Source organism: Saccopteryx bilineata, chromosome 1, assembly GCF_036850765.1.
Source record: "Saccopteryx bilineata isolate mSacBil1 chromosome 1, mSacBil1_pri_phased_curated, whole genome shotgun sequence".
NCBI classification, from domain to species: Eukaryota; Metazoa; Chordata; class Mammalia; order Chiroptera; family Emballonuridae; genus Saccopteryx; species Saccopteryx bilineata.
In genome coordinates, this window is record NC_089490.1 from 397,704,557 (window position 1) to 397,732,547 (window position 27,991).

At 48.4% G+C, this 27,991-nt stretch overlaps 1 protein-coding gene across 3 annotated transcripts; it reads left to right on the plus strand.

Annotated features, from left to right (window-relative positions):
- The first annotated feature begins 18,615 nt into the window (after nt 1–18,615).
- On the plus strand, nt 18,616–27,879 carry ASRGL1 (asparaginase and isoaspartyl peptidase 1). 3 transcript variants are annotated; one of them, XM_066251719.1, is made up of 7 exons: nt 18,616–18,837; nt 19,434–19,634; nt 21,280–21,422; nt 21,956–22,113; nt 25,263–25,381; nt 26,212–26,274; nt 26,664–27,879. In XM_066251719.1, the coding sequence occupies exons 2-7, from the start codon at nt 19,445–19,447 to the stop codon at nt 26,867–26,869; spliced, it is 879 nt and encodes a 292-aa protein (XP_066107816.1). In that variant the 5' UTR covers nt 18,616–18,837; nt 19,434–19,444; the 3' UTR covers nt 26,870–27,879. The 3 variants fall into 3 exon arrangements, with proteins under 3 accessions (XP_066107816.1, XP_066107815.1, XP_066107814.1); XM_066251718.1 differs by having other exon boundaries at nt 18,618–18,917; nt 26,164–26,274; XM_066251717.1 differs by having other exon boundaries at nt 18,626–18,837; nt 26,164–26,274.
- The last annotated feature ends 112 nt before the right edge of the window (nt 27,880–27,991 follow it).

Below are 27,991 nucleotides of genomic sequence, written 5' to 3' on the forward strand. Positions count from 1 at the left end.
TTCATTTGGCAAATAGTCATATGTCCACATTACAGTGGATACATATTCCGGATCTATAGTAACCTCTGTCAGAACAAGAGAGGCTGCTAAGCATGTTATAGCTCATTGTCTGTATGCATTGTTCTATTATTGGATTTCCTAAACTGGCTAAACTGAAAATGCTCCTGCATATGGGGCAAAAGCATTTACTGTATTTTGTCACGCTTGCAATCTTTAAAGTTAAGGTATTATTAAAGTGTACTCAGCAAACATTTTAAGGTCAATTTAAAAAAAAAATTTAAAGGGGGTAGTCATATCCTGGAATTCCTACGGGTCTACCATATCATACTTTTTACTTAAAAAAAATTACATTTCTTTTGAATGCTGATGAACAGGAGACACCAAATCTTTTTCACCTCAAACTACTACCTTCTTTATTAGATCCAGCTAATAACACTGTTTTGTCTTTTTCCAAATAGCTCCAGATATATGGAAAAGATTTATATAGGCGGATGGGGATCCTCAAATCCCTCAGCGAGATCTTCTGAGCATGGCTTTTAAGATACCTAGAGGCAGAAAAAGCCCAATAGAGATCAGGGGAACTACTAGCTTTTAAAGGCTCCAACGCCCCAAAGGGGTCTCATAGGATGCCATCTGGGTCCTGCTTCAATAGTGGAAAGGAAGGTCATTGAGCTAAAGCCTGCCAGGCTTACACGCCTCTGCTGTGAGGAAACAGGGACAATGGAAGGTAGGCTTCCCCCTCACTCCTCTAAGGGAGGGTTCAGTCTCTTCCAGCCCTGCTCCAGCCACCTATGACCTAACCTTGCCCAGAAAGCTGGGGTTTGCCACTGAAGGATGAAGGTGCCCAGGGCCGTCGGCCCCATCTATGACACTGTGGACAAGCCTAGGGTATTTCTTCCAAGAAGCAGGTAAACTGATCTCATTTGCACAAGGGCCACTTAACGATGTCTTCCCTGAATAGTCAGGTTTTGTATTCTTCCCTCAAAGATCTCTGTCGTGGGTGTTGATAGTCCTATTTTCTGCTGCTTTGCTTAATATATAGTGTTTCCTTTATCCCTCCTACCTCAATGCCCCACTCATATATCAGGCTGGGACCTACTCCTAATTTAGAGCTCTCTTTCCCCCTTTTGCCAACTTCTATTATGAATCTACCTTTGCCACCCAGCTTAGTGTATCCCAAGGTTCTCTTTACCATACCACAGTCGCAGAGCTCCAGGAAAAAGCAACCTGCTCTCATTTCTCCAGGCAGAGGAGAACAGAAGCTCCATATCCACACATGCTGCAAATGGCTTTTCCAGTCTACCTGAATCATTACCAGCTAGAAGCAGCGGTCATTGGGACTTGGACATGAGCTGCAAAGTATAGAATGGTGACAACAATTCCAGTGCCATGCAGACTTTTCCTGGATGTGGACTTTTCCTGGACTCCTGCTCCCTGTGACAGCTCCTAACAGACTGAACTGTGGTTGGGTTGCATTTTTCAGGGATTTGGCATGGTAATGGGGCCAACTTGGACTTGGTGAACATGTTAAGGATGCTACTCTTTTATGGATTCTTGCTGTATTGGCCAAGAATTTGCTTAAAAGCTTTTAATCACTGTAAAAAAAATAGAAGACTGGATAAAGAAGATGGGGCACAAATACACCATGGTATACTATTCAGCTAGAAGAAATGATGACATCGGATCACTTACAGCAGAATGGTGGAATCTTGATAACATTATGCGGAGTGATATAAGTGAATCAGAAAAAAACAAGACTGCAGGATTCCATACATTGGTGGGACATAAAAGCAAGACTAAGAGACATGGACAGGAGTGTGGTGGTTACAGGGGGTGGGGGGAGGGAATGAGGGAGAGGGGGAGGGGAGGGGGAGGGGTACAAAGAAAACTGGATAGAGGGTGACAGAGGACGATCTCTCTTTGGGTGATGGGTATGCAACAGAACTAAATGACAAGATAACCTGGAAATGTTTTCTTTGAATATATGTACCCTGATTTATTGATGTCACCACATTAAAATAAAAATTTATTTATAAAAAAACCTGAGGCCACACACTAATTTTCAAATCAAGACAGAATTGAGCCCTGCTTTGCCTGAGTCACCTCTGTCCCTGGCTCTGTTCCCCTCCCTGCACCTCGGGTCAGGGACACAGAGCTCCCAGAGAGGAGCCTGGCCGTACTAAGCACGGTGTGGTGAGGACACAGGGACAGAGGTAAATCCAGGAAGCTGAGCAGATGCCCCCCTTGGATCTGAGCGCCCACAATACCAGGTGTTGTGATGAAGGGAGAACATCATTTTTCACGGAAAGGAGCCACGTTGGGCAGCAAATTCTGAGGGACAGAATGAGTTTCCAATTCCCGACCTTTCACCCATGTCTTATGGAATGAGGATTGTTTTCTGGCGTGTGCACATGTGAGCAATGCGTGTGTGATTGCATCTCTCTAATACCTCTGCATTAATCAATCACCAAAGAAGAATATTAGTTTTGCAGATATTTTATTGAAGGGAAAATGTATGTGAGGTTTCAACAATTGTCTTGCAGTCTGTAGATCAAAAGACAGAAGAGGGTGCTAAGTCGTGGTTTCTCCCCATCATCAGTCGGTTTCTGATCATTCTCCATAGTGTGAGCCAAAGGTCTGGTGGAAACTTAATATCTAGCACACCAAAAACTATTGTATACTGCATCCTGGAAAACAAAACACAGTCATCGCTTACATTTTGTGCTTCTTTCAAAGGACAATCCTGGAAAACTAACGTTTCCTCTCTTGTTTCCCTGGATTGGACCACGCCCAGCAGCAGAGAGCTGGTGGTGGAGGTAACATCGGAATTCTGTGCTGTGTCCTCCCGCTCAGGAGACCTCTGCTGATGCCAGAGGGGCCTGTGCTTCCAGCACTTTCCCCAGCGGGGATCCCTTCATCAGAAGACTCTTAGTGATGAACACTTTTATCTTTGTGCTGTGGCAATACTGTCAACACTTACCCTGGAATGTTTACATGTTACCGTAGGGTAGGGTGTGAATACTAGAATGAAAGTAAATGGTACCTGATGGAATTTAAAAGAATATTTCAATGTTTAACTACTGAGTTTGGTTTTCATCAATGACATCACCCAGGGGGAGTTCATAGCCATGGTCTCCACTTCTCACTCGTGCGACTGAATGAATGGTCAAGAGAGTCAATCACTAACACCTGCAGACTTGGGTTCGTTACACCGCATTGCAGATTGCCTTGGTAAGATGTAAGAAACATCCTCAAATGCAATTTTCAAGGCTCTTTTGAAAATTCTTTGTTTGTTTGTTTGTTTGTTTTGCATTTTTCTGAAGCTGAAAACAGGGAGAGACAGTCAGACAGACTCCCGCATGCGCCCGACCGGGATCCACCCGGCACGCCCACCATGGGGCGTCGCTCTGCCCACCAGGGGGCGATGCTCTGCCCATCCTGGGCGTCACCATGTTGCGACCAGAGCCACTCTAGCGCCTGAGGCAGAGGCCACAGAGCCATCCCCAGCGCCCGGGCCATCTTTGCTCCAATGGAGCCTTGGCTGCGGGAGGGGAAGAGAGAGACAGAGAGGAAGGCGCGGTGGAGGGGTGGAGAAGCAAATGGGCGCTTCTCCTGTGTGCCCTGGCCGGGAATCGAACCCTGCTCCTCCGCCCGCTAGGCCAACGCTCTACCGCTGAGCCAACCGGCCAGGGCTCCTTTGAAAATTCTTTAAAATGGTTTACATTTCTTTTAATGAAAAAATGATACTTTTGCCAATCACTCTTATGAGTGACGGTCCTCTTGAGACTCGGGGTCTCTTCAGCCGAGGGGAAGGTAAGCCTTTGCCCAAACACCCTTTTCCCTCTCGCCTTCCAGTGATCACTCACTAGAGATTCCACAAAGTGCACAGGCTCCCCAACACCAGCTTGGATGGCTTTCCTGGTGTCAGAGTACTCGTACTCACTAACAATTAAATTCCCAGAAATAAAATAAAACACGAGCAACTCTTGCTTTGAATAAACTAGTGATGAACTTCACGCCTGCTTGTCCCTGTCCAGTGCTTTAAAAGCGGTTAAGGAGAAACCATACTCACCACCATCACTTTGACATTGTCCCGAGTTTTCTGATCCTGGTTTATCAAGCATTGTTGCGCTTCCAATAAGGCCCTTTCAGTTTCTTCCCCCGCTATGAATCGTTGATATTTTTCTTTGAATTGCTCCAGGGTCATATTAACATTAAATGGATCCTTGATCACCTCATCCATCACTTTGCAGCCAGGACCTGGGATGAAAACGTGCAAAAGCTGCTCGGTCACGGAGGCATGAACTCCTTGTTGGGCAGCCGTGATGCTTGTCCTTCTCCCACATCCCAGCTGCACGTCCATTCAGAAAGATGGCGGGGAATGGTCTGAGTCCTCGGACAGTAACTCAGGATCTGGGTATTCTTTAAGCCCTCACACACTGCTTCCTTGTTACACACACACACACACACACACACACACACACACACAACTACAAACTAGAGAAGTGAGACGCCCTGTCCTGGGGTGTGGGGAGCAGAGATCTCCCACAGTGGCCCTGAAAACAAGCCCCCGAGCCCCGCCCCGTGCGGACTCACCTGCGTAGCAGGAAAAGGGGAGGGCAGCGAGCACGAGGACTGGGAGCAGCTTCATGGTCCCGGCAGCGGCTCTGGCTGGTCACTGTGGTGTGGCAGGAAAGAAGGATCTCACTTTGGAGGATCCTTTTATTCTCCAGGAGGACATGATCTCGTTTCTCTTCAGATCGCATAAATCTTTCGCCTTTTTTTATTCTCCAGGAGGCCACCTTGTCCCCTCCCGTGGATGAAGGAACAAGTCACCGGGCACACCTAGCACTGGGCCAGGAAAGGACAGTGGAAATCCACCAGAACCCACCAGCCTGTGCTCTGTGTGTGAAACCCAAGACAGAGTTCTTGCTCTCTGTGTAAGAACCCTGAAAATTTTTGGAATTGTAGCAATGGCCATGTCAGTAGATGAAATGGATGTAGAAGTGCTTGCTAGACAATAAAGAAATGACAACACTGTGACCGTTGTGTCGTCCTGCTGTGTTATTACTGTCATCCTTGTCATCCCTCCTCCTCCTCCATCTCCTTCACTTTCTCCTCCTCCCCTCTCACTTTCAGCTCTTTCTCTGCCTTCAGCCTCCTCCTCGTCCTTTCCCCTTCTCCTCCCACCTGGGTTTCTCCTCTTTTTTCTTCTACTTCTTCCTCTAAGTGTAAAAGCTTTATATCTTATTTCTGTTCCCCATGAGTCACCACACTCCCAGACTGGGTACAATACCGCATACCGCCTCTGGAGGGCAGACCCTGTATGTCCATAGACTTGAAGTCCTGTGGTTTTTGTTGGGAAATGGCAATAATTTCCCACCTCCTAGAAGCTTGTTTTTACAAAAACTGTATCAGTTAGATCCACTTCATAAAAGTCACCATAAATTTATAATGAAGTTTGTTTAGTTTGGGAAGCTGTTTAGGGTTTTTGTTCCACTGATTGAAAGGATGATGTGGGAAGTGGAACTGCAGAGGCTCATGGGGGCAGTGCTGATGGGGGGGGGAGGGACACAGGATGTGTGATCTGGGCTCACGAAGGTGTGGATTAGAATCTTGGAGGCAATCCATAGTCATGAAGTGTCCTTGTGTACGTGAAAGTGCTGATTAACCTGAGCTTTCTCTTTCTCTTTTCTATATGGGTGTATATGACACTATACCTGGTTATGTTAAGAGCCTAGCACAGGTTTCAAAATAGAGTAATAGTGACTAAATCTTGGGTTTCATCCATCCTCCGTCCATCCATCTATTCATCCATTCATCCACCTATCCACCCCTGTTGCTGACAACCATGATTCTCCTGCGACTGGGCCCTTGCTGCATGTCAGAGACTCAGTGGCACAAACAAGGCAGACAAGACCTTGCACTTGCGCACTTATCGCTAACAGGAAGTCCACCAACAAGCCTACAATTGAGTAAGACATAAAGGGAAAGCGATTGTGTCAGGACCACGAGGGCGCCATCCTACAAGGAGATCCAGGACGGCTCTCAGAGTTGGAATCTTGACATCGAGGGATGGGGCCTCCTCAGTGCCTGTTTCCCGTAAGTAAACATTACCTTGAGTCAGTCTAGCCCAGGTCCATCTAATGACTTGGACAGTGAGCTGGATTTGGAGGCTGAGTCGGGATCCGGTGTCACCTCCCGCTAATTCTCCTTGGCTCATCCACCAAAACCCTGAACTTTACACAACCTGACATTTCTACAAAATGTGTGGTTAAATATTTAATCCGCACACACATGTGACAGTCCATATGGTTCATCAGATTATTACACCAAATCTTCATTCAGTTACAAACCCTCCCTCCAGCTAGTGCCCCTATTTTCTCGCTAACTGTAGTCTTGGAGGGTGAATCTGTGGTACTTAGGGGTATTACAAGAAGAATACAAAAGATCTAATAATACGTATTCTCAGTGCTAGACCCACGATTTTCTACTGTAGCTGATTTTCTCTCTCCTTGCAACCACTGTTGTAGACATTTGTCATGTCCAGAGATATTTTGTTGTCCCCTGAGGTGGGTGGTGGCCATTGGCGTCAAATGGGTGAGACCATGTTTGCTGCTAAACAACCTGCGCTGCTCCAGGTTCCCGCTCTACAAAGCACTCCTCAACCTCCAATGACACTAAAGCCACGACCAAGACACCCAGTCAGAGAGACATCCCTGACAGCATTCGTCCTTGTGGCAGAAGATGAGGACAGCCCGGTGGCCTCACATTGAGGACAGTGAGGAGCCGCCGTGCTGACTGATGGCGGCAGTAGAGAGGTCACGTGTGACCTCCGGTGCATGGAGCTCATCTCCAAGGTCGGGTCTTTGCCAGGCTTGTCCTCCCTCCTGGAGGTCCCCACCCTCTCCTCTCTGTCACCCTCATTGACTTTGTCCTTCAAGACCCGCTCAGTCCTCCCCTGCTCACATCTTCATCTAAGAGAATGCAAGCTCACAAGGGCTTTGTTCCTCTTTGAACAGCTACAGAGCTTTAACTTTTTTTTCTCTTTTTTTAAATTTTATTTTTTATTTTACTTATTTTTTTATGATCTTTTTTTAGTTTTTATTTATTCATTTTTAGTGTGAGAGGACAGAGAGAGAAAGAAGGAAAGAAGGAGCAGGAAGCATTAACTCCCATATGTGCCTTGACCGGGCAAGCCCAGGGTTTCAAAAGGGCAATCTTAGCATTCCTGGTCGTCGCTTTATCCACTGCGCCACCACAGGCCAGGTGGCTTTGAGTTCTAAGATTGAATCTCATTCTATGACTTAACATGTTGTTCTTCACTTCCTTGCCTTATCTCTTGTCATATAATATGATAATCAATTTCTTAAGAAAATTCATTAATCCTTTCAACAAAACATATTCAGGTTTCCCTGCAGTTGGTGGAGTGTATTCGCCTGGGTTGTCTGAAATGATTTGTAGCACAGTAACCAATTTTTTGCCAAATACGACATTTTAAATTTATGTCGCTGACTCCCATAAAAACTTGAGAAAATCGAGTGTTTCACCTTATGCCATTAGCATCTAGTCGTGGACTAGGTGGGCGAACTAGATTGGTTGTGCATGGCAGAAGAATACGCTGTACGGGGGTGTATGAGTGATGGAGTTGACGTCCCCGGAGCCCTTAGCTACGCCACGTTGGACCGTTAAAAGCACGAGTGTTCCTTTTGTGTTGCTTTGTTTGGTGACTTTTTGGCCCTTATCATGGCTCCTAAACGAAAGTGTTTTTATGTTCTAGATGATGATTTTACAACTGTGTTAGGATAGGTAAGTGGCTTAGGCTAGGGTGTGTTTCTACTTAGACCAAAATTTGGGTTACATCACTGTGATGCCAGTGGCCGAGGCCAGGCAGGTTCACGTTGGATTCAGGCCAACGGTCGAAAAACTTCAGAGAGCCAGAAAGGGTTGGGCCATTCTGTTTAATCAAGTCTCACAACGCGGACAAGCACACAGGCAGGGGAAGCCGCCTCTCGGGCAAGCAAACAGCAAAATGGCCCCTCACAGCGGCGGCAGGCAATCCACCCCCACCCCCATCCCACCCCCAGCGCAAGCACCCATAGCCTCATATAGGCCACACACGTGGCGCTGCCGCATGCTCACGCACAAATCAGGCAAAGTGCTTTCACCTGGTAACCCTGCGAGCAAGCCTAGCAGAGCCGCCCACAGTCACTGTCATAGGAACGGAACTGTGGCATAACCTGTATAAAGAAACCACTTCCAGGGAGAAGCCAGACCCCTCTGCGACCTTATCCACACCACGCCATCGCCTCCTCCCCACAGCTGCGTTCACCGCGTCTCCTGCTGGGGACGTGTGCAAATATCTCTTTTTACCCTTCTCCATGGGATTATATAAACACCTACGCTATATCCATGGGATTGAATCACTCTCTGCCCACAAATCCACTCATGTGAGGTTTCCTGGACCAGTTCAAAGTCAACAGTGGTAATCCCCTGGGATTTAAACTTTAAACAAGTTTCAGGATTGAAGCCAGAATTGCCCGTGAATTGTGGTTTGGAGATTTGAAGAAAGGGGTAGCTCATGAGCCAAAACAACTGCCCAGACAGCGCTCAGATGTTAGTTTTCACTGTGCTGACATTTGCACATACGGTTCAAAAGCAATGGCGGGTGAAACTGTTGTTCCCTCTGATTTCAGGTGGCAACCAACCTTTAAGAAACGACTGCTTGTCACATTTGAGTGACGTATCAAAGAAAAGTATCTCCAATTACCTGGAAAAGGCTGTTAAAATACTCTTTCCTGTTCCGGCTGGCTGGCAACAGATGTTCCCCATATACTGTGATCAAAACAACGTATCACAACAGAATGACCACAGAAGTGGATATAAAAGCCTCCAGCCATTGGTGATTGAGTATATATATACTGAAAAATTATTCAGCCATGAAAAAGAACATGCTGCAATTTGCGACAACACGGTTATTATGCTGAGGGAAGTCATATAGAGAAAGATATAAATACTGTGTGATCTCACTCATGTGTGGAATCTCTAAAAGCCAGACTCATAGAAACAGAGTAAAGTGGTGGTTACCAGGGGATGGGAGGCAGAGGGGATAGGATCGATGTTTTTTAAGGGTACAAACTCAAACTTGCAGTGAGTAGTAAATAAGTCCTAGAGATCTAAAGCAAAGTATAGTGAATACAGACACTAATATCATACTAAAATCATCAAACTTGCTATAAGATTAAAACTGAATTATTCCTCCTGACCAGGCGGTGGTGCAGTGGATAGAGCGTCAGACTGGGACGCAGAGAACCTAGGTTCAAAACCCTGAGGTAGCCGGCTTGAGCCTGGACAGGCGACTCATCTGGTTTGAGCAAGGCTCACCAGCTCAAGCCCAAAGCCACTGGCATGAGCAAGGCGTCACTCGGTCTGCTGTAGCTCCCACCCCACCCCGTCAAGGCACATATGAGAAAGCTATCAATGAACAACTAAGGTGCCGCAACAAAGAATTGAATGCTTCTCATCTCTCTCCCTTTCTGTCTGTCTGTCCCTCATTCTGTCCCTGTCACACACACAAAAAAACTGATTTATTCCAACCACTAAAAAAAAATCCATTATTTACTGTGACAAAGGTGTCAATTATTTTCACAATGACAATTCGATTACAATCTATAAATGTATCAACTAACGTGTCATACACCTTAAATGTATACAAAGTGGTATGACAAATATATTTCAATTAAAAATCGAAAATAAAATCATAATTTTTCAAGATCCATAAATAAATAATTTTTTTCTCTGCCACTTAAAAACATAAACTTCATCCTTAGCTTTCACGCTGTAGAAAGCCAGGTGTAGGGGCTCACTTGGCCCATGGGCCACAGCGGGCTGACCCCGAGCTAACACAAGTGGACGCCAACCAGGCAGATTTACTAATTTTCACAAACTTTCAAGGATCGGATGATTTTCTATGTCATTTCAACTGTGTCACAGCTCAGGTCAAAATACTAACACTTATTGGGCATTATCTACATATCAAGAAACACAGTAAGCTATTTATTAATAAATAGCTCTGAATGCAGCTGAGTATCAGGATTCCCATATTTCAGTGAGTAAACTGAGGCTCAGAGAGGGTAATGAAATGAAAGGAGGTGGATTCCTGACAACCATCTGCCTGCAGAACCCACCTTGTTGCTTTGAGGATGTTAAGTAATCATATCTCTTCCCTCCTACTTTTTTTTTTTTTTTTTTTTTTTTTTTTGGTATTTTTCTTAAGTTGGAAACGGGGAGGCAGTCAGACAGACTCCCGGATGTGCCCTACTGGGATCCACCCGGCATGCCCACCAGGGGGCGATGCCCTGCCCATCCAGGGTGTCGCTCTGTTGCGACCAGAGCCACTCTAACGCCTGGGGCAGAGGCCACAGAGCCATCCCCAGTGCCCGGGCCATCTTTTGCTCCAATGGAGCCTCAGCTGCTGGAGGGGAAGAGAGAGACAGAGAGGAAGGAGAGGGGGAGGGGTGGAGAAGCAGATGGGCGCTTCTCCTGTGTGCCCTGGCCAGGAATCGAACCCAGGACTTCCGCACGCCAGGCCGAGGCTCTACTACTGAGCCAACTGGCCAGGGCCCATCCCTCCTACTTTTGAGTGAATTAAGAAATACACATGGGAGTAAAGTCGCTCTCAGAAAGCAGAATTCTAGACCAAAACGAACTTTCCCAGTAGTAATGGTACGGCCCTTACTTACACTCCGGAGTGTTACAAGAACTGCAGACACTTGTACCCCAAATACAATACCCAGAAAAGGAAGGAGCAGGAAGGAGAAAAGATTTAACCTGCAAGCAGGCCGGCTCCTAAAAGAGCTCAAGAGGGGCACCCCCTGTTGTGCATGAAACTACACGGTCAGGTAAGTGCATCCCCCTTCCGAAAAGGGGAGGACCCCTCTCCTATCGCTAGGTGAAGAGTGAGTTAGAAGGAACCCCGCTCCAAGCAACGCAGGTACCCCAAGGATTATTGCAATTATATTTACACTTTCCAAGAGTTGTAAATAATAGAAATAACCATGACAGCTACATATGCACTGACACAGTATGGTGTCCCAGATGTATGACTTTGTGAGAAGGGGAGTTACAGAACTCGACGCAGAGCCTGATCGTATTCGTGCCAGTGACCGCAGACAGAAGGCTCCCACTAGTGGCCAACACAATTATCACGTCTTCCGCCCTCCGATCCTTAAGGGAGTGGCGCCACCTTGTGGCCAAAACCTGTAACTGCGTCCTGTACCTCTCTACAGGAGGGTATGGCTGAGGAGGACACTTGCTTGATTTCATCTACTCCTGGTAAGAACAGTAAGAGATGCTGCTGCTCTTCATCATCTCTTCAGCCTAGTCTGTAAATCCCCAGCCAAAGAACTATTTCATTCACCCCGTCAGAAAACAGCTGAGAGTCAAACCCTGCTATCACCATGCTCCTCGTCCTCATCAACACAGCACAAAACTTACTGAGACAGTTGGCAAAACACTTGTGCCAAAGGGACCAGGTGGGTCCCAGGCACAACCTCTTCCCAGAAGAACCCACAGTCCAGGGTGAGAACATGATAGCTAAATCGATAGATAAAACCATGTAGGTATACATATTGGAAGCATAAGGTTAGTAACAAATTAATAGAACAAACAGAATTTTATTTACTTATTACTTAGATTTTTTTATTTTTCCATTGATTGAGAGAGAGGAAGGGAGGCAGAGGGAAGCAAGAGAGAGAGGGAGGCATCAACTCAGTGTTTCACTTAGTTGTCTCATTTAGTTGTGCACTCATTGGCTGTTTGTCCTATGTGCCCTGACTGGGGATTGAACCCGGGACCTCAGTGAGCTGGGATGACACTTTATCCACTGACCCACCCAGCCAGGGCATATCTTAGTTCTTTCCAAAGAAATCACTTAAATTACGATATTAAGAAGAATGGTTAAATGCTAAATCATTCTGGACAGAGAGCACAGAACCTGGAGATTAAAGGACAATAACTCAGACAAGAGTTACTGATCTCCAACTTTTAGAGTCAATCTATAGTCGAAGCACTTAAGAGCTGGCTGTAGTTGCATACTAGAGGAAGTGAGAGATAGAGGGGGAAGAAACGAAGGGAAGGGGGCGGCTCCGAGGTCCTGATCTTACGAAGTGGGAAGGCAAGGGATGCTGGTTTCAGTTGACAGAACTAGAGAGAAAGAGTAAGTCCATTCCTTACATTTACACATGGAACTGACAGAGAAACTGAAAACACTGAAACCACTCCACTGGCGAGGAAAAAGCAGAAAAGGTGAAGAAGCGGTAGATGAGCTAAAACTGCATCTAGGGAAGTCAGAGGTCAGTTAAGTAATGCCGACACTGTTAAGTCGTTGTTTAACATCAATGAAGATGCAGTGGCGTGCATGTATTAGTGAGATATGGAGCAAAGTCTGGGAAGATACAACAATAAGTTTTTTAAATGGCTGCCTCTGGCCCTGGCCAGTTGGCTCAGCAGTAGAGTGTCGGCCCAGCATGTGGATGTCCCAGGTTTGATTCCCGGCCAGGGCACACAGGAGAAGAGCCCATCTACTTCTCCACCCCTCCCCCTCTCCTTCCTCTCTGTCTCTCTCTTCCCCTCCCACAGCCAAGGCTCCACTGAAGCAAAGTTAGCCTGGGTGCTGAAGGATGGCTCTATGGCCTCTGCCTCAGGTGCTAGAATGGCTCCAGTTGTAACGGAGCATCGCCCCAGATGCGCAGAGCATCACCCCCTAGTGGGCGTGCCGGGTGGATCCTGGTCGGGAGCATGTGGGAGTCTGTCTGACTGCCTTCTTGCTTCTAACTTTGGAAAAATACAAAAAAAAAAAAAAAAAATTTAATTAAAAAGGCTGCCTCTGTACAGTAATGCGAGGTCGGGGAGGAGAAGAGGGATGGGAGGGCACAGAAGACTGTTGGCTTTGAGATCAGAGGAAGGTGTCGTGAGCCAAGGCACACAGGTGTCCTCTAGATGCTGGAAAAGGTGAGGAAATGGATTCTTTTCTAGAACCTCTGGAAGGAACATAGACTTCTGCCCTCCAGATCTGTAGGGTAATAAATGTGTGTTGTTGTTGTTTTGTATTTTTCTGATGCTGGAAATGGGGGAGAGACAGTCAGACAGACTCCCGCATGCGCCCGACTGGGATCCACCTGGCACGCCCACCAGGGGCGACGCTCTGCCCACCAGGGAGCGATGCTCTGCCCATCCTGGGCCTCACTATGTTGCGACCAGAGCCACTCTAGCGCCTAAGGCAGAGGCCACAGAGCCATCCCCAGCGCCCGGGCCATCTTTGCTCCAATGGCGCCTTAGCTGCGGGACGGGAAGAGAGAGACAGAGAGGAAGGAGAGGGGGAAGGGTGGAGAAGCAGGTGGGCGCCTCTCCTGTGTGCCCTGGCCAGGAATCAAACCAGGGACTTCTGCATGCCTGGCCAACGCTCTACCACTGAGCCAACAGGCCAGGGCCAAATGTGTGTTGTTTGAAGGCACTGAGGCTGCGGTCATTTGTTAGAGCAGCAATAGGAAACTGATACAGTGTGGGGGAGGGGGTGACTGGTCCTCCGTGGGGTCCGGGGGAGGCTTTAGACTGGGCTTTTTATAAAGGAGGGAGGGGAATCCGACAGTGATGTGTGTCCATTACCTGTCGGGTGGGTGAGAGCACAGGGGTTCTATCCACAGAGCTGGTCCGGGTTCACCAGGCTCAATCCCAGTTTACGCCCCAGTGTAATATTATAGAGTGCTTCCTTTCACCCTCGGAGTGCTGGTTTGGCGACAAACTATACGTCCCTTGGCGACAAACTATACGTCCCTTCCCCCCACTCCTATGCCTTGATCCCATGCTCAGTATCCGACCACCAGAAATGTTTCCTTCTCTCCTAATTCAAATCCTTTGTTGCTTTCACACCAAATTCAGAATCCATCTTCTCTAAGCTGTCTGTGCTGAGCCATGCGTGTCCCAGGTGTCTTTCCTTCCACTGAAATCCACTAGTACTCAGATCATTTATGCCACAAAAACTCCCTTCCACTGTGTTGCTTTTTTATTTTTTTTCAATCTGTAGTTTTCATCCATGCAATAGTGGATATTTGTCACTTGTTGCCACCCAATGTCTTCAACGTCCTCCCTGCATTTTGGCAATATCTCTACAAGATGAATCCTGTGCTCCCAAAATAGATACTCCGACATTTGCGTTCCTGTACTTCCTCACAGCGAGGGGGAGGCGTGTGACCTGATGCCACCAATCAGATGCTTCCGTGTGAGACTCGGACCAGAAGTGAAGAAGTGGCCGGAGGCCATGCTCTTCCTTCGGGCACAGCAGCCAAGGTGCCTAACGGTCAGAGGAAGTGGCGCTGGACAGACAGGTGCCCAGTCCCAAGGGCTGGTGCCTAGGGAAGGTGGTAAAGGTATATACGTTAGAGTGTAGACTAAGTCTAGTATTATTTCCACCTGTGTGCAGGTAGAGCTTCCCAGAGTTCTTTATGATTCCCCCAATGAATCCATTTTCACCCACATCTAGCCAGAGCGGGGTTCCATTGAATGCAAGCAGGAACTGACTCGTACAGCCGGTGTTGTCACGAGAGCTGGTGGACAGTCTGGGTCGTTGAGAGCTTCTCTTCTCCTCTAAGCACCTTCCCAGCACGAACCTTACCAACCCCGCTCTATCAAGTTACGCCAACCGGAATTAGGAAAACACATTCAGGAGAGAATGGGGCATTGTGGAGCCTACCGTGTACAAGCTACTTGTCAGACACAAGGGACAAACAGTGAGCAGAACATCCTGAAGGCAGACGCCCACCAGCCCCCAGCTGAATTCCATGAAGGCAAGAAAGCTTTTGGCTTGCTGCCTGCGCGCTTTTTCCACTTTTCCCCAAACAGGTGCCAAGCAAGGTGCCTTATTGCCCCTAGAAACACAATTTAGAGGTACCTGTCCTCTTGAGAACGTCTTGAGCAGAGTTGCCTGCTTCCAGTAAGCGTTGTGTAGTTTACTTGTTTTCTTAAAGGGCCTGACATTTTAGCAGCTTATTGACTTGCTGTTTCCTTTCTGAACTTGGTAACTTGCACGCTCTCTGGATGTTGTGCACAGGGCACACCCCACGGCAGGGGACGGGAACCTAGAGCTCGTGAGGCAGATGTGGCTCTTTTGATGGCTGCATCTGGCTCGCAGACAAATCTTTAATAAAAAAATAATAACGTTGAAAATATAAAACATTCTCCTATATTACAATCCATTCATTTCCTACCGCTCATGTTCATGGTTGCGGGTGGCTGGAGCCAATCACAGCTGTCCTCCGGGACAACATCAAATTTTTATTGGATAATGTGTAACGTACACGGGTCATTGTATGGCTCTCACGGAATTACATTTTAAATTATGTGGCGTTCATGGCTCTCTCAGCCAAAGAGGTTCCCGACCCCTGCCCCACGGGGACTGGCGACTGCAATCCTGTCCGGGGCAGAAACGCAGCTGGAGACGCCATGAAAAACCTGTGGCTCCCCAAAACTATTTCAGAAACAATTCTCGTGTTTTTTGCAAAGTATTGGTAGGAGAAAAGTCATAATTCATTGATTCTCCTGCAACAGAATTTATTTCCCATCTCTACTTTGCAACATATATCAGAACCAGTGGGGAAACTGAGGCAGATAGCTGGATAAACTGGCTGAGCAATTCATAGCCAGCTACAGAGCGTCACTTCCTTAGCGATAACACCTAGGCCTCTCTTGTGTTTTGATGACGCCCCCCCCCCCCCAGTGGCTGATGATACCCTGTCCTGGGGCTGGCAGATCAGTGGAGGCCTCGGCCCTAGGGGGGGTCACACCTAGAAAAGCTAATGAATATTTTATTAAAATTCTCGCCTAAACCTCCCAGTCTTTACAAATCCTCCAGAAGGGCTTAGCAGCACTGTGCTCTGCCTTTCTCTCCCCTCCTCTCCTCCATTGCCCTCGACCCCCTCCCGCTCCCCAGGTGGGCATCTCCGAAATTCTGAGGGACCACACGAGACTTGCAACCAGGGGAGCAGTGGGCAGCGGCAGTTCACCCCGAGCTAAGCCCGAAACCTGTTTCCAAAGCCCCCTCTTCTCTGTTCGTGTCTTCCCCATGTTTCTGCAGAGCCAGGGCAGCCCTGCCTCGGTTTCCTCCTGCTGTTTCTTCTGTCCTGGGCCCTTCCTTGTTTCAGTGTCCCCAGCTTTAATCAACTTACTCTCAAGATCACCTGGACTTGTGTTGTGAAATGTTTCCTGCATGAAGTCAAGAACCCACACACTACCGGCTGGCCCGAGGCAGACCCGAAGGGTCAGGTCCCCTGTCCAGTAACATCATTAGGGTGGTCTCCATGTATTTCCACAACCCATAAGTACCAGTTTCCACCTGAGGAAACGACTTGCGCAAAAGGGACCCTGAAGGAGGGGCTAGCCTTCGGCCAAGCCCCGCCCCCCATCTCCTGCCAACCCATGAAGCAGCCCCACCCCTTTCCTTCCTCGAAGGAACAGAAAGTCAGCATGTGAGTGCTTGATGGTGACTTTGCTATATGGGTAATTTTGAATCTGCTGTAATTTTTTTTAAAAGCTTTTGTTCTTAATCTCTGATAGCAGCAAATTCCTTTCGGCACAGCGGAGAAGAGCTGCTCTGCCTTATGTGGGCTTTTCCGCTACTGCGGCTCTCAAACTTCTCCCCTGAGGAACCTGAAGGACGGAAGAGAGGTAGCCAGTCATCCTCTCCTTTCTGGGCAGTAGCGGTGAGGGAATAATAAATATAATAATAACAACAATAGCAACTCTGTATTAATCATCCACTGTGTGCCAAGTTGATGCTAAGGGTTTTACATACCTTTTCTTATCGAATCCCCACAATAAACTTGATTTTGTGGACTGGTCGCAGTGGAAGCTGTGGTTTAGAGTATAAAGTCTGGCCATTGTCCTTTTGTATATTCAGTCTGCAAAGGAATCAGCTCCGTTGTCAGTGTCTTAAATTGGGGAGGGGCGGGGAGGGAGAGTTGAGTGGTATTTGTCGGATGAAGTGAGGGTTTATGTTTGACATTGGTTCATCCAACCAATAAACAGTTTAAAGTAAATTAATAATGGAAATAAAATTATAGTTAAAAAAATTCTACTTTATATAATAGAAGAATGTACTCTGGTTATGCCGCTAACCTAGTATCTTAGTCGTCTCACAGGACAGAATTGTAAACTCCTTCTATTGGAAGAGCTATTAGAAGGATGTTGTGGTAATGGGGACTACTGCAGCCCCGGGGAATACAGGTGATAGGTCCAGTCATCTATAGACAGGGCCTTACAGGACCATTCCTGGGCAGGAAGGATGAAAAGCATCAAAACTAAATAAACAAACTGGCACTTGTGGTTAAAGCTTTTAGAACTGGGATCCTGAGGCTCACAGGAGGAGTAAGCTGGGCCTTAGACTCTTCAGTGCATGCACCCCAGGCCCAGAACCAAACCAATTACAGGTTTTATCTTTCTGTTCTTTACCAAAGGCTACCGGGAGAAACAATGAAAAGGGAGATTTCAATTTAAACGAATAACCAGGAAATTCATGAAACATCTCAGGCAGAAGGATTTTAGTGCTGCAGCTTTTCAACTTTGCTTTCAACTTTTGTCAACTGATGGTCATTGGCGCCAATTCAACACCAAGAGGAACCCCCAGTTTGGGGTGTGGTGAAGAAGAAAACTTTATTCAGTGCAAAATAGCTCAATGTGACACACCAGATTGTGAGGCAGCCCTGGGGCCAGGCCCCTCTCTGGCTATACAGCTCAGCTCAGCTCTGCTCTTTGCAGTCTGCTGTGCCCCCGCACTCCTCTGCTCCGCGGCACTGTGGTCTACTCCGGCCTAAGCTGGTTTGCTCCCACATTGGGTACTTCAACTGAGGAACCGTGGACCAACCTCCTGTGGAAAGGGAAAGTGGGCTCTCAAAGCTGGCATGAGTTGCCTTATGGACAGAAATCCCTGCCCCTGACCCGTGATTGGTCCATTCTCATGCAAATGAGAACTCCAAGTATTCCCAGTATAATTGGCCCAAAAGGCACCTCCTGATTGGTCAAAATATACCAGAGCTGCAAAGCTCCAATTGGACAAAGAAGGCCTCAGTCCTATTGGTTGAAGTAGGATTCCAGGAACTCCTTTATAAAGACTGGCTTAGCCCACAGGAACAGTGTGGGCAGACAATTCAGTGCAGGGGCACGTAATCCAGTCGTAGTTTCTCCCTGAAGTGCAGTTTGCTTGGGAGGCCCCTGTATAGAAATGGCTGCTAGGCTCTGTTTTTTAAAACTTAAGCAGTTAGCCATCAGGAGCCTTTCTTAGTAGGTGTCTTCTTTCTCAAGGTTCACACTTCCAATTACAAAAACCTTCACCAAACCCCAAATTGGGGATTCCCACTGGGGTTGAATTGAGATCAACTACTGATTGACCTTTGCATATCCCTTCATCTGGCCAACACTCTTCCGCCAGCCTTATAAGGAGGAGGAGGAGGTGCCTGGCATCCCGCTAGTAAGCTCAGAAGCTCGCCTGGGCTAAGGGCCAGCGTCCAGCCCGGTCTGGGAGCCAGACCGCAAAGTTCAGCCGCAAAGGGAGACACCGACAGAAATGCGAGACTTTGCACCGGGCCCGGATTGGGAGCTTTACGGTAATTCTGCGCGGGCGCGCCCGCCCCTGGTACGCAGGCGCGGTGCCGTTGCAGGAGGAGCAGTTGCCAGGCCAGCGGTTTGCAGACCCGCCTCGTGGAGGATCTGGGGCGTGCAGGTTCCGAAGCCGGCGGGGCGGCCCGGCCCAGCCTAAAGCCCCGTTGTCCGCCTCCCGCGGCGTCCTCGGTTAGTAGACGCCGTGCCCCAGCAGCGGCCTGGGACCCGGGGAAGCACGCGTCCTGGCGCTGATGGTTCGAGACGGGAAGGCGAGGATAAGATGGCACTGCTGGGTTGTCAAGGCTAAGGCATGCCCGAGGCGTGGGGGTTTACAACCTGAGGGGAACGGGCTGGATGGACCTGAGCAGCGTAAGGTGTCCCCAGAAGTCCGTCCCTGTGAAACAGAAACCCATCGGGGATCCTGGGAGGAGGGCTGGAGCTCTGGCCCCGGGCGCCATCCTCGCACCGCCAGGCTGGTGGCCCCGCAGGGATCGGGGGCCGAGGTGCTCCGGGGAAACTGAGGCCTGCAGGTGCCGGGACGGCAGGGGGAACAAGGGAAGCCAGGGGGCGCTCTAGACTTTTCCTGCCAAGTGCAAACAGAGCCGCCTCTTTACACCCTTGACCCGCTTGGTTTCAAGAAGTTGCCCGAGCTGTAAACCCTGCCTTGCTCCCGGAGTAGAAACCGGACCTTGTCCCCCATGGAATGTCCCGAGGATATTGTGTCCTGTGCGGTTTTCCTAGGCCCTTTGAAATAACGTCTTCGTCTTCGTCCTCCTGATTCCTAGGGTCCGTGGACATGAATCCCGTCGTCGTGGTCCACGGCGGCGGAGCCAGCTGTATCTCCAGCGACCGCAAAGAGCGTGTGCGGCAGGGCGTCATCCGAGCTGCCACCGCGGGCTACAGCATCCTGAAGGAGGGAGGAAGCGCAGTGGACGCTGTGGAAAGAGCAGTGACTGTCCTGGAAGATGATCCCGAGTTCAACGCAGGTAAATCTGCACTGCACCCAGTCAGGTTAAACTTCTCCCCCAAAATAACTAAGAACCTTTGTCAATGATTCTAATCAGCTCTGTGGTAGAACTTAATATGCTTAAGAGATTTAATTTTTCTCTTATTACCTTTTGACCAAGTTGCTTTGAGAATTTTTAAACGTTTCCATTCCCCCTTTTTTTTTCTTTAACCTGCTTACAAGAATTCACATTCCAAGAGGTTTTTTTATATTTATTATATCTTTCTGTGGGAGGCTGGAGGTAGACTACATACCATAAACTGCTCATTTTAAGTTTTGAAAAATGTATAGTGCACCTGTGTCATCACACCACAGTCAAGATTTAAAACATTTCATCACCCCCAAAAGTCGCTCGTGAACTTTGCAGCCACTCTTCCCCTCTCATCCCCGGCACTGGGCATCCACTGATGTTTCTGCCATTATAGGTTCATTTGCATTCTCTAGAACACCAGGTAAATACAGTCAGTGCAGGATATATTCTTCTGTGTTTGCCTTCTCTCACTCAATTGATTAGAAATACTTGTTTTCTTCCCTTGCTTTTGCTAAGCACTATTTAGCACATACGTGTAATTTCGTAGATCAGCCTGACCACAGAATGAGGCATAACTGTATTTTTATGGTTCTTTGTTGAGCCGTTGATGTTTGTAATCCGTTTTGAGTTTGTTTTTCTGAAGGGTGTTAAGACTGTGTGTAGATTCATTTTTTTGCATGTGGATGTCCAGTTCCAGCATCATTTGTTGAAAAGACTTATCTTTGCTCCATTTGAGTGCCGTCTTTCCTAAGATTCACTACCTCATTCCAGTGTGTGTGGGTTTTCCCACATTACCCAGCAATTCTCGGACACTGCGAGGTGTCCACAATTCCGCTCAGTTCTGACACTGTCTACATCCCCGGCTCAGTGTTAGTCCCACCCAGTATGTCCTATTTCAGATGTACTTTTTTTTTTCATCTCTAAAAGTTCTATTTGACTCCTTTACATATTTTCCTCCATGTTCTGATACAGGTAGAATATAGTTATAACAGCTGTTTTAGCATTCCAGTCAACTAGTTCTGTTAATTGTGTCATTTCTAGATGTTACCACTATTGATTTTCTTTTTTCCTTCTTAATATGGGTCTTATTTTTCTGTTTCTCTGTGTGCCTGGTAATTCCTCACTGGATACCAAACACTGAATTTTACCTTGTTATAGGCTGTATATTTTTATAGTCCTTTAAATAATGTTGAGCTTTATTCTTATTCCATTTTTATGAATGAGGCAACAGTCACAACAAGGTTAAGAATAGCTAGACTTGCAGGAATTATCTAGGCAAAGAAAGTTGGAGGAGGGATACTAGTGGTAAAAAGAACGGCACTGCCAAGGGCACAGAGCGATGAGAGCCTATGATCCATTCAGGGAAACCTAATATTTCAGTAACGTGTAGCCAAGGAGCGGAAGCTGGGAGAGTCGGTCAGAGGCCAGGTCAGGAAGGCTTCGTACTATTGATTTTGCAGGTCATGTTTGTCGTGGGAAATGTTCCTCTAGCTACAGAGTAGAGGATAAATTAAAGTAGGCAGCTTAAAGGACACTCAGAAGCCATTCCTAAATTCTTAGTTCTTGCTTTCAACTCCTTCTTTTTTGGGTTTAGGTTGTGGCTCCGTCTTGAACATGAACGGTGAAGTTGAAATGGATGCCAGTATCATGAATGGGAAAGACCTGTCTTCAGGAGCCGTGTCTGCCGTCCGATGCATCGCAAATCCCATTAAGCTTGCACGGCTTGTTATGGAAAAGGTACATGTGACCAGAGCATCCTTTTCCTGTGGCTTTCCACTGCTTTCCTTTAGTGACTAAAAGGGGTCTGACTGTCGGGAAATGCTTGAGCTCACTCTTCTAAAATTATATAAAAGCACGGAAGTAACATTAAGGTTCTCAAATAAGCCAGGATTCTGACTCTGTGGACCATGCAATTTGACCAGTAATCACTTGACCAGTGATGACTTCGTTTTCATGTTATCTTCCTGTATTCGGCCTTCTCTCAACACATATGAAACATACAAACTGAACAGACCATCTGTTTAATGGCACATGTTAAATAACAATGGAGTAAATTGTCTAAATTTAAGGTCAGATGTAAGTCACGTTCCTAGCAATACGCCTTCATTTTGAGGGGTTTTTTTTTAAGACAGAACCCAAGAGCAAGGCTTCCTTCAACATTCAGAAATGAAATATGCATTTTTGAGTAGTAATTACTTCCACACAGTAGGAACAGTTAAGATTTTAACTTCTCAAAAACGAACCATTTTTCCATCTTTTTCTGGTTCCAGACCCCTCACTGCTTCCTGACTGACCAGGGGGCAGCAAAGTTTGCGGCCGCCATGGGGGTTCCAGCCGTGCCCGGGGAGCAGCTGGTCACAGAGAGAAGCGTCAAGCACCTGGAGAAGGAGAAGAGTGAGAGAGCGGCTCAGAAGCCGGGCCAGCAGGAGTAAGTGCCGTCGCGGCCCGCGGCCCGGGAGTGACGCAAGTGGGGAAGTGGGATTGTCTGCGTTGCCTCAATAAGTCAGAGATCACCTGGTACTTGCCACTTTTGAACAAAACAATGCCCCAAATAATGGAAAGACTGCCGTTTTGATTCTTAAACTTGATTTCGTTTATGATTTCCATGAATAGTAACTCAAACGAGGCTAGCAGCGTCCCTTCTGCAACACGATTTAGTAGAAGCATGCCCGTGTGCCAGTGTACAAACTCTCTGAATGCTTCTTGACCACTTTTTTATCTAAGGGGACCAAACAGGCTCTCTGTCATCTAGTGCAGAGTCCACCAGAAATTTTGTGCCAGTCCACAAAAGAGTTTTAACCATTGGGCACGAAATATCTGGTGGTCCAGCACCAGTTCACAGACCAGCGGTTGAAAACCACAGATCTGAGTGTAACCGGTGAACTCTTTCATAGTGCAGAGAAATTACTACAGCCCTTAGCAGTTCAGTTTAATCAAACATTCTGAAGTATGGTTTTCTGTGTTACGAAGTTCAAAATCCCAAATGAAACTCCCTTATTGAAAACAAAATTTGAATACGGTCTGGGAGTTTATAATGGAATATAATCTATTAACTTTGCATCTTTTTTTAGGTTTGTATAATTTAACCAGTGGTATACTTTAGTATCACATATGGAGCTTTTTCAAAATAAACCTGGTTGAGGCCCTCTCCGTAAAGAATCTAATTTAATGGATAAGGCAGGTGTACTAGGACAAAGTTTCCCAGGTTAAGAATGTGTTTTACAAGATTGACCATATGTTGGTAGCTATTGATAATCTTACCAAGTGTGCTATTGTATCTATCAACTAAAGTCATGAATGGGATTACTTTATCAATGGTTCCTATACATTTTCATAGATGATGTTGCCACATTGTTCTCTGAAAATTTTGCAACAGTGTATGTATTAGAAGCTTAGAAGGATCCCCCATCCTAAGACAAAGCCACTAGATTTTCTTGAAGAATTTTTTTTTACCTTTTATACTTAGGTGTTAGCAATATGAAGTTGATTTTTGTGAATGGGCTTCTGTTTACTTCTAATTAGAATGCCAACTTCTCTTTTTGGCCGTTTGAATGCCAGACTCTGTGTAGCTGTGGGTCAGACTCTTACCCTTTAGGGCACCTCAAGTTTGTGTCCAAAACTAGACTTTTTTTATTTCCCCCCCTGATTCTATTCCACACACACCAACACAAAACAGAACAGCCTGTTCCCAATATTTCCTACATTTCAGCAACTGCTGCTTTGCAGCCTTGCCGTTCCTCGTCCCACAAGCCTTAAAGGTGTTCGAGATTGCTCACATCTCAGGCACCTTCAGGTCGCCCTTCACGGTGCCCAAGTCCTGCCCACGACTCTGCTTCACTGAACGCACGCTGGCAGACCCACTTCCACGCATGTCTCCCTCAGGCAACACAACAACCAGAATAATTATTCTAAGTTAAACTCTCTGTAGAAGTAGATAGCATGCTCCCAGAAGCACACACGCCGTACGTGTGCCCCTGGTGAACTCTCAGAGTGGACGCCCCGCGTGGTCAGCACTCAGAGTGGGAGGCAGAGCATTGCAGAAGCTGCCCTCGGGCCCCCGTGCCCGGCCTGTCCTCCCACGAGGCAGCCCTTACCTCATTCCTGACACCGTGGATTGGCGGTGCCTGTTTCTGAAGTTTATTTAAATGGAATCAAATAGTATGTGTTTTTACCTTTGGGGGACCTTCGTGTCGTTTTCAGCTCGCTGTTATTGCAAACGGCACTGCGGGGCACGCGTGCACTTTTGGTGAACGTGTGTGCACGTGCCCGTCAGCCAGAAATGGAGCCCGGTGGCCGAGTTGGCTTTGGTGGACACTGCCAGGTGGCTGCCCAGAGGGCCGTGGCAGCTTGGGTTGGCAGCAGTCCTGAGCGCGGGTTCCAGTCCCTGTGCATCCCGCCCACACTCGATTACAAGTCTCATTTTAGCCACTTGTGGATGGGCATAGTGGTCCCGAGTCTTTCTAAAACTTACATAGTAACACATCTCAGCCCAGACTGACCAGTGTCTTCCCATGTCACTCGGTAAAACCCCTTGCAATGGCCTATAAGCAGGAGGACCACATGATTTCGTGTTCAAACAGGAACCTGGTTTTGGGAGTAAACGGCCTGGTAACCAGGGCGTGTGGCCACCCCGCCTGTCAGAGCCTTTGTGGCCTGTCTGCCTGCTGGCCCTCTGACCCTGCACTCTGTCCCCTGCTTTATCCTCTCCGACCACAGTGGCCTCTTTGAACCTCCATGGACTTAGCAATCGAGTTCCGCAGCAGCAACGTGGCGCGCCCTCAGTTCCTTCGGGGGGGGGCCCATATATAGCAGCACAGGTCGGGGGGCCCATATATAGCAGCACAGGTCACCAACGTTCTCCCCTGGGCCGCTGCAGTTGTCTTGATTTTTATTGCTCTGTTACCCGCAGCCCCGAAGGCAGCTCCGTGGGACAAGGATATTGTCCCTGGAGTTCACTACTGTGTCCCAGCACTTACCAAAGGGCCTCAAGTAGAGTTCACTATAGGGCTTGGATGGTTGTAGATGGCTAAGGTGCACTTTCTTCAGCTGTTCTACCTGAGGATTTATAACAGAATGGTAGAGGAAATCACTTTATCTCTACAGCAAGCCCAGTGGAACAGGCAAGGTGGGGTCTGGAGGGGCAGCACCATCGGCGTCACCTGGGAGGTTGTCAGAACTGCAGGGTCTCGGGTCCCAGCCCAGGTCGCCCAGCTCAGGATCTCGGGCTGGGCCAGGCAGGGGGCCAGGGAATTCTTACGTGCACTCAAGTTTGAGATTTACTCAGTTATTTTTATCCCATTTCCTAGATGGGGGAAAGAGACAATAAAACCTAAGTCACATAGCCAGAAAACAGTGGGGCTGGGACTGTGCAAACCCCGCAAGCCGAGGTCTAAGGGCGTGTCTAGCCATCTCACTGAGTGTCCAATAAAAAGCAGAGGGCTTTCACCAAATCCATGAGTCAGGAATGTTGCAAAGTGTGTCCAGTTTGCAATTTGCGTATAATGTGAGCATTTATGGGGCACTGAGCTACATTGTTACTTATCAGCCTGTCACCTTTTTTCTCTTTATTTTTGGCAGAAGCTTGGGAACCGTGGGTGCTGTTGCCTTGGACTCCAAAGGAAACGTGGCTTACGCCACCTCGACGGGGGGCATCGTGAACAAAATGGTCGGCCGAGTGGGGGACTCGCCGTGCGTAGGTAGTCCTGGTGGATGGCCCCTGTCCTCTCCTTCCCCCTCGTCAGCTCCCGTCCTGTTTCTCCCATCTCCGTCCTTCGTTCCTGGGAGTGGCGGCCGGGTTGGAAGGCGGTGTGCAGCACTGCTTTAGTTGAGCACGCGCCTTTCTTGCATTTCTTACGTTTCTTCCCACGATTGCAGCGCTTTGGCGACGACTTGGGAAGGTGGATGGGACTAGGGGTGGCGAGGTTGCCCCCAAGCCACCCCCAAGCTGCCCATGGTGCCTCTTCCTTCTCTCTAGTTCCGGGTTCAGGATCCACAGGGTTAAACACACAAAACCTCTTCCCAGGCATGGTTGCCAATTAATGAATGAAGAAAGCTGAGAATTTAAGTTTGCAGTTATTAGATTTGAGTGATATACTGCTACTATAGGAATATTACAGATTAAAAAGTTATTTGCATTAGGATTGAAGCAGGTTCTGTCTAATTCCTAGGAGTGAGTGACTGGAGGGGGTGGGAGGGGTGCATGTCCCAGCCCGACTGGGGCCGAGGAGGAGCAGTCCTGGGGTGCGGCCCCGGAAGGGCAGCCCTGCCCGCTCCTCGCCCCCGGCCCAGACCTTCCCCGCCTGATTTCAAGGGGGTCACGTGGTGCTTGCTAGTCCACCTTTCCAGCACAAGGTCATGGCTGCTCCTCTGACCTTTGTCTAAGTCTCCGGCATTTACGTTTATGTAGCGTTGGACTTGCACCACGTGTCTGGGCATCCTTAGGCCGGCTCGGTTAGAACCGGTCGTTCTCTCTGAGCAGGGTCTGGAGGCTATGCGGACAATAGCATCGGGGCCGTCTCCACCACAGGGCACGGGGAAAGCATCCTGAAGGTGAACCTGGCCAGGCTCGCGCTCTTCCACGTAGAGCAAGGTACGTAGAGCAAGTCCCTGCTGTCTGGGGACGAGGACAGAGGGGCTGTCCATAAGCAGACGGAGGAGCATCGGAAACCCCGGCCCCTTCGCCACACAGGCTGCCTCCAGGCTCACCGGTTTTGACTCTTCCGCACCTGCTGTCAGGGCGGGCGCTGGAGCGTTTAGGACCCTGCCCGGCATCTCGGGGCAGGAGGCAGAGCTGAGCCCGGGTGTGGGAGGAAAGGCGGCCCTGCAAGGCGGCTGCCCGGGCTCGTCTGTGAGGCCCTCACGTGGAAATCATCTGCCAAGAGTTTCTGTTAACTCGCTGGTTCTTCCTCCTGCAAATGATTTTTCCATCGGAGCCCTTTGAAAATCACCTGTTGTTTCTCTACCTTTCCTTGTTTTCAGGAAAGACACTGGAAGAGGCCGCCGATATGTCGCTGGGTTATATGAAGTCAAAGCTCAAAGGCTTAGGTGGCATCATCCTGGTCAGCAAAGCAGGAGACTGGGCAGTCAAGTGGACCTCCACGTCCATGCCCTGGGCGGCCGCCAAGGATGGCAGGCTGCACTCCGGCATTGACCTTGACGACGCCAGCATCGTCGACCTGCCCTAAGCCCCTGGGAGACGTGTTCTAGGGGCTGGCTTGCAGGTAAAGTTCAGTTTCCTGGTGTGGAGAGTCACTTAACCAATTAGAGCTAGAAATGGAAAACTTCTGCCGTCTGTCACTTGTTTTGTTGCCCTGATCCATAAGTATCTGACTCTTAGGTGAGGGACAGATTCCAAAGCGGTGAGCGAAGTGCCAATGGTGAGACCAGAATAAGACCAAGACTAGCGAAGGTGACGAGCCTCTGGCTGCTCTCATGAATAGCCCCGTCATCTTAGGTTAAAAACACGATCCTAACCCAACAGAAATTGCCTCGGTGCAGGAAGTGCCTTTGGAATGGGGAGACCCACCCCACAGTGGCACCGCTGCCCCCAGAGCTGTCACAGGGCACTTGCCAACAGATCCCACGAGAGTGAGTTGGGAAGGAGAGTCCGGTTGGAGCAGCAGAGCTAATGAGCAAAGTCCAGTTAAGCCGCAAAATATTGCAGCGTCCTGGACCCAGAAGAACACTGGGTAAAAGACACCACGAGAGGATAAACTGATTTTTCTAAGAAAGTTCAGATCTTCTCTGACTCACTGATAATTTCCAGGTGCTTTAAAAGGCCCCTCTGGTAACCCAGAGCTCCCTGGTCTGGGGGGGAAGGGCAGAGCAGACACTGCGGCGCTCCGGCAGTCTGAGTGTCCGTGGGCTCACACGGGAGCCCACTCACCCTTGTTCCCCACGGCCAGCACGGCCACTCAGAGCCGCCCCGGAGTGATGGGGCTTGCCTAGGAGAGGCAGGGAGAGGCGGGGAGAGCCAGTCGATACAGAGATGACACTGTGACTGTGACCTAGTGCATACTGTCCAGCGCTGTGGGTGTGAGTGCACTGTGGTCAGAGTGGGGATCTCTTTACACTGGAATGGCATTTCTGCTGTGACATGTCGCTCAGTCCGTCAGGGCTTACCTTCTCTCTGGAAAGAAATTGCTTAAACTTTAAATTCCATGTGCCACTAATAAAGTGTATTTTGAAAGAATAACTGTGGTTAGGAGTCACTGTTGACGAAGACCAGAACGTGCATGAGCTCCCGCTGGTCTGCCAGTGCGGACAGGTGTGCTAGTGGAAGAGACCTCGGGGGAGCGTGGCGTGGG

Excerpts from the sequence above, each read along its gene's own strand:
- ASRGL1 (XM_066251718.1), top strand. The coding sequence starts at position 19,445 with ATGAATCCCGTCGTCGTGGTCCACGGCGGCGGAGCCAGCTGTATCTCC. Across the intron at positions 21,423-21,955 it reads CACGGCTTGTTATGGAAAAG|ACCCCTCACTGCTTCCTGAC; the intron begins GTACATGTGACC and ends TTCTGGTTCCAG. Across the intron at positions 22,114-25,262 it reads CAGAAGCCGGGCCAGCAGGA|AAGCTTGGGAACCGTGGGTG; the intron begins GTAAGTGCCGTC and ends TATTTTTGGCAG.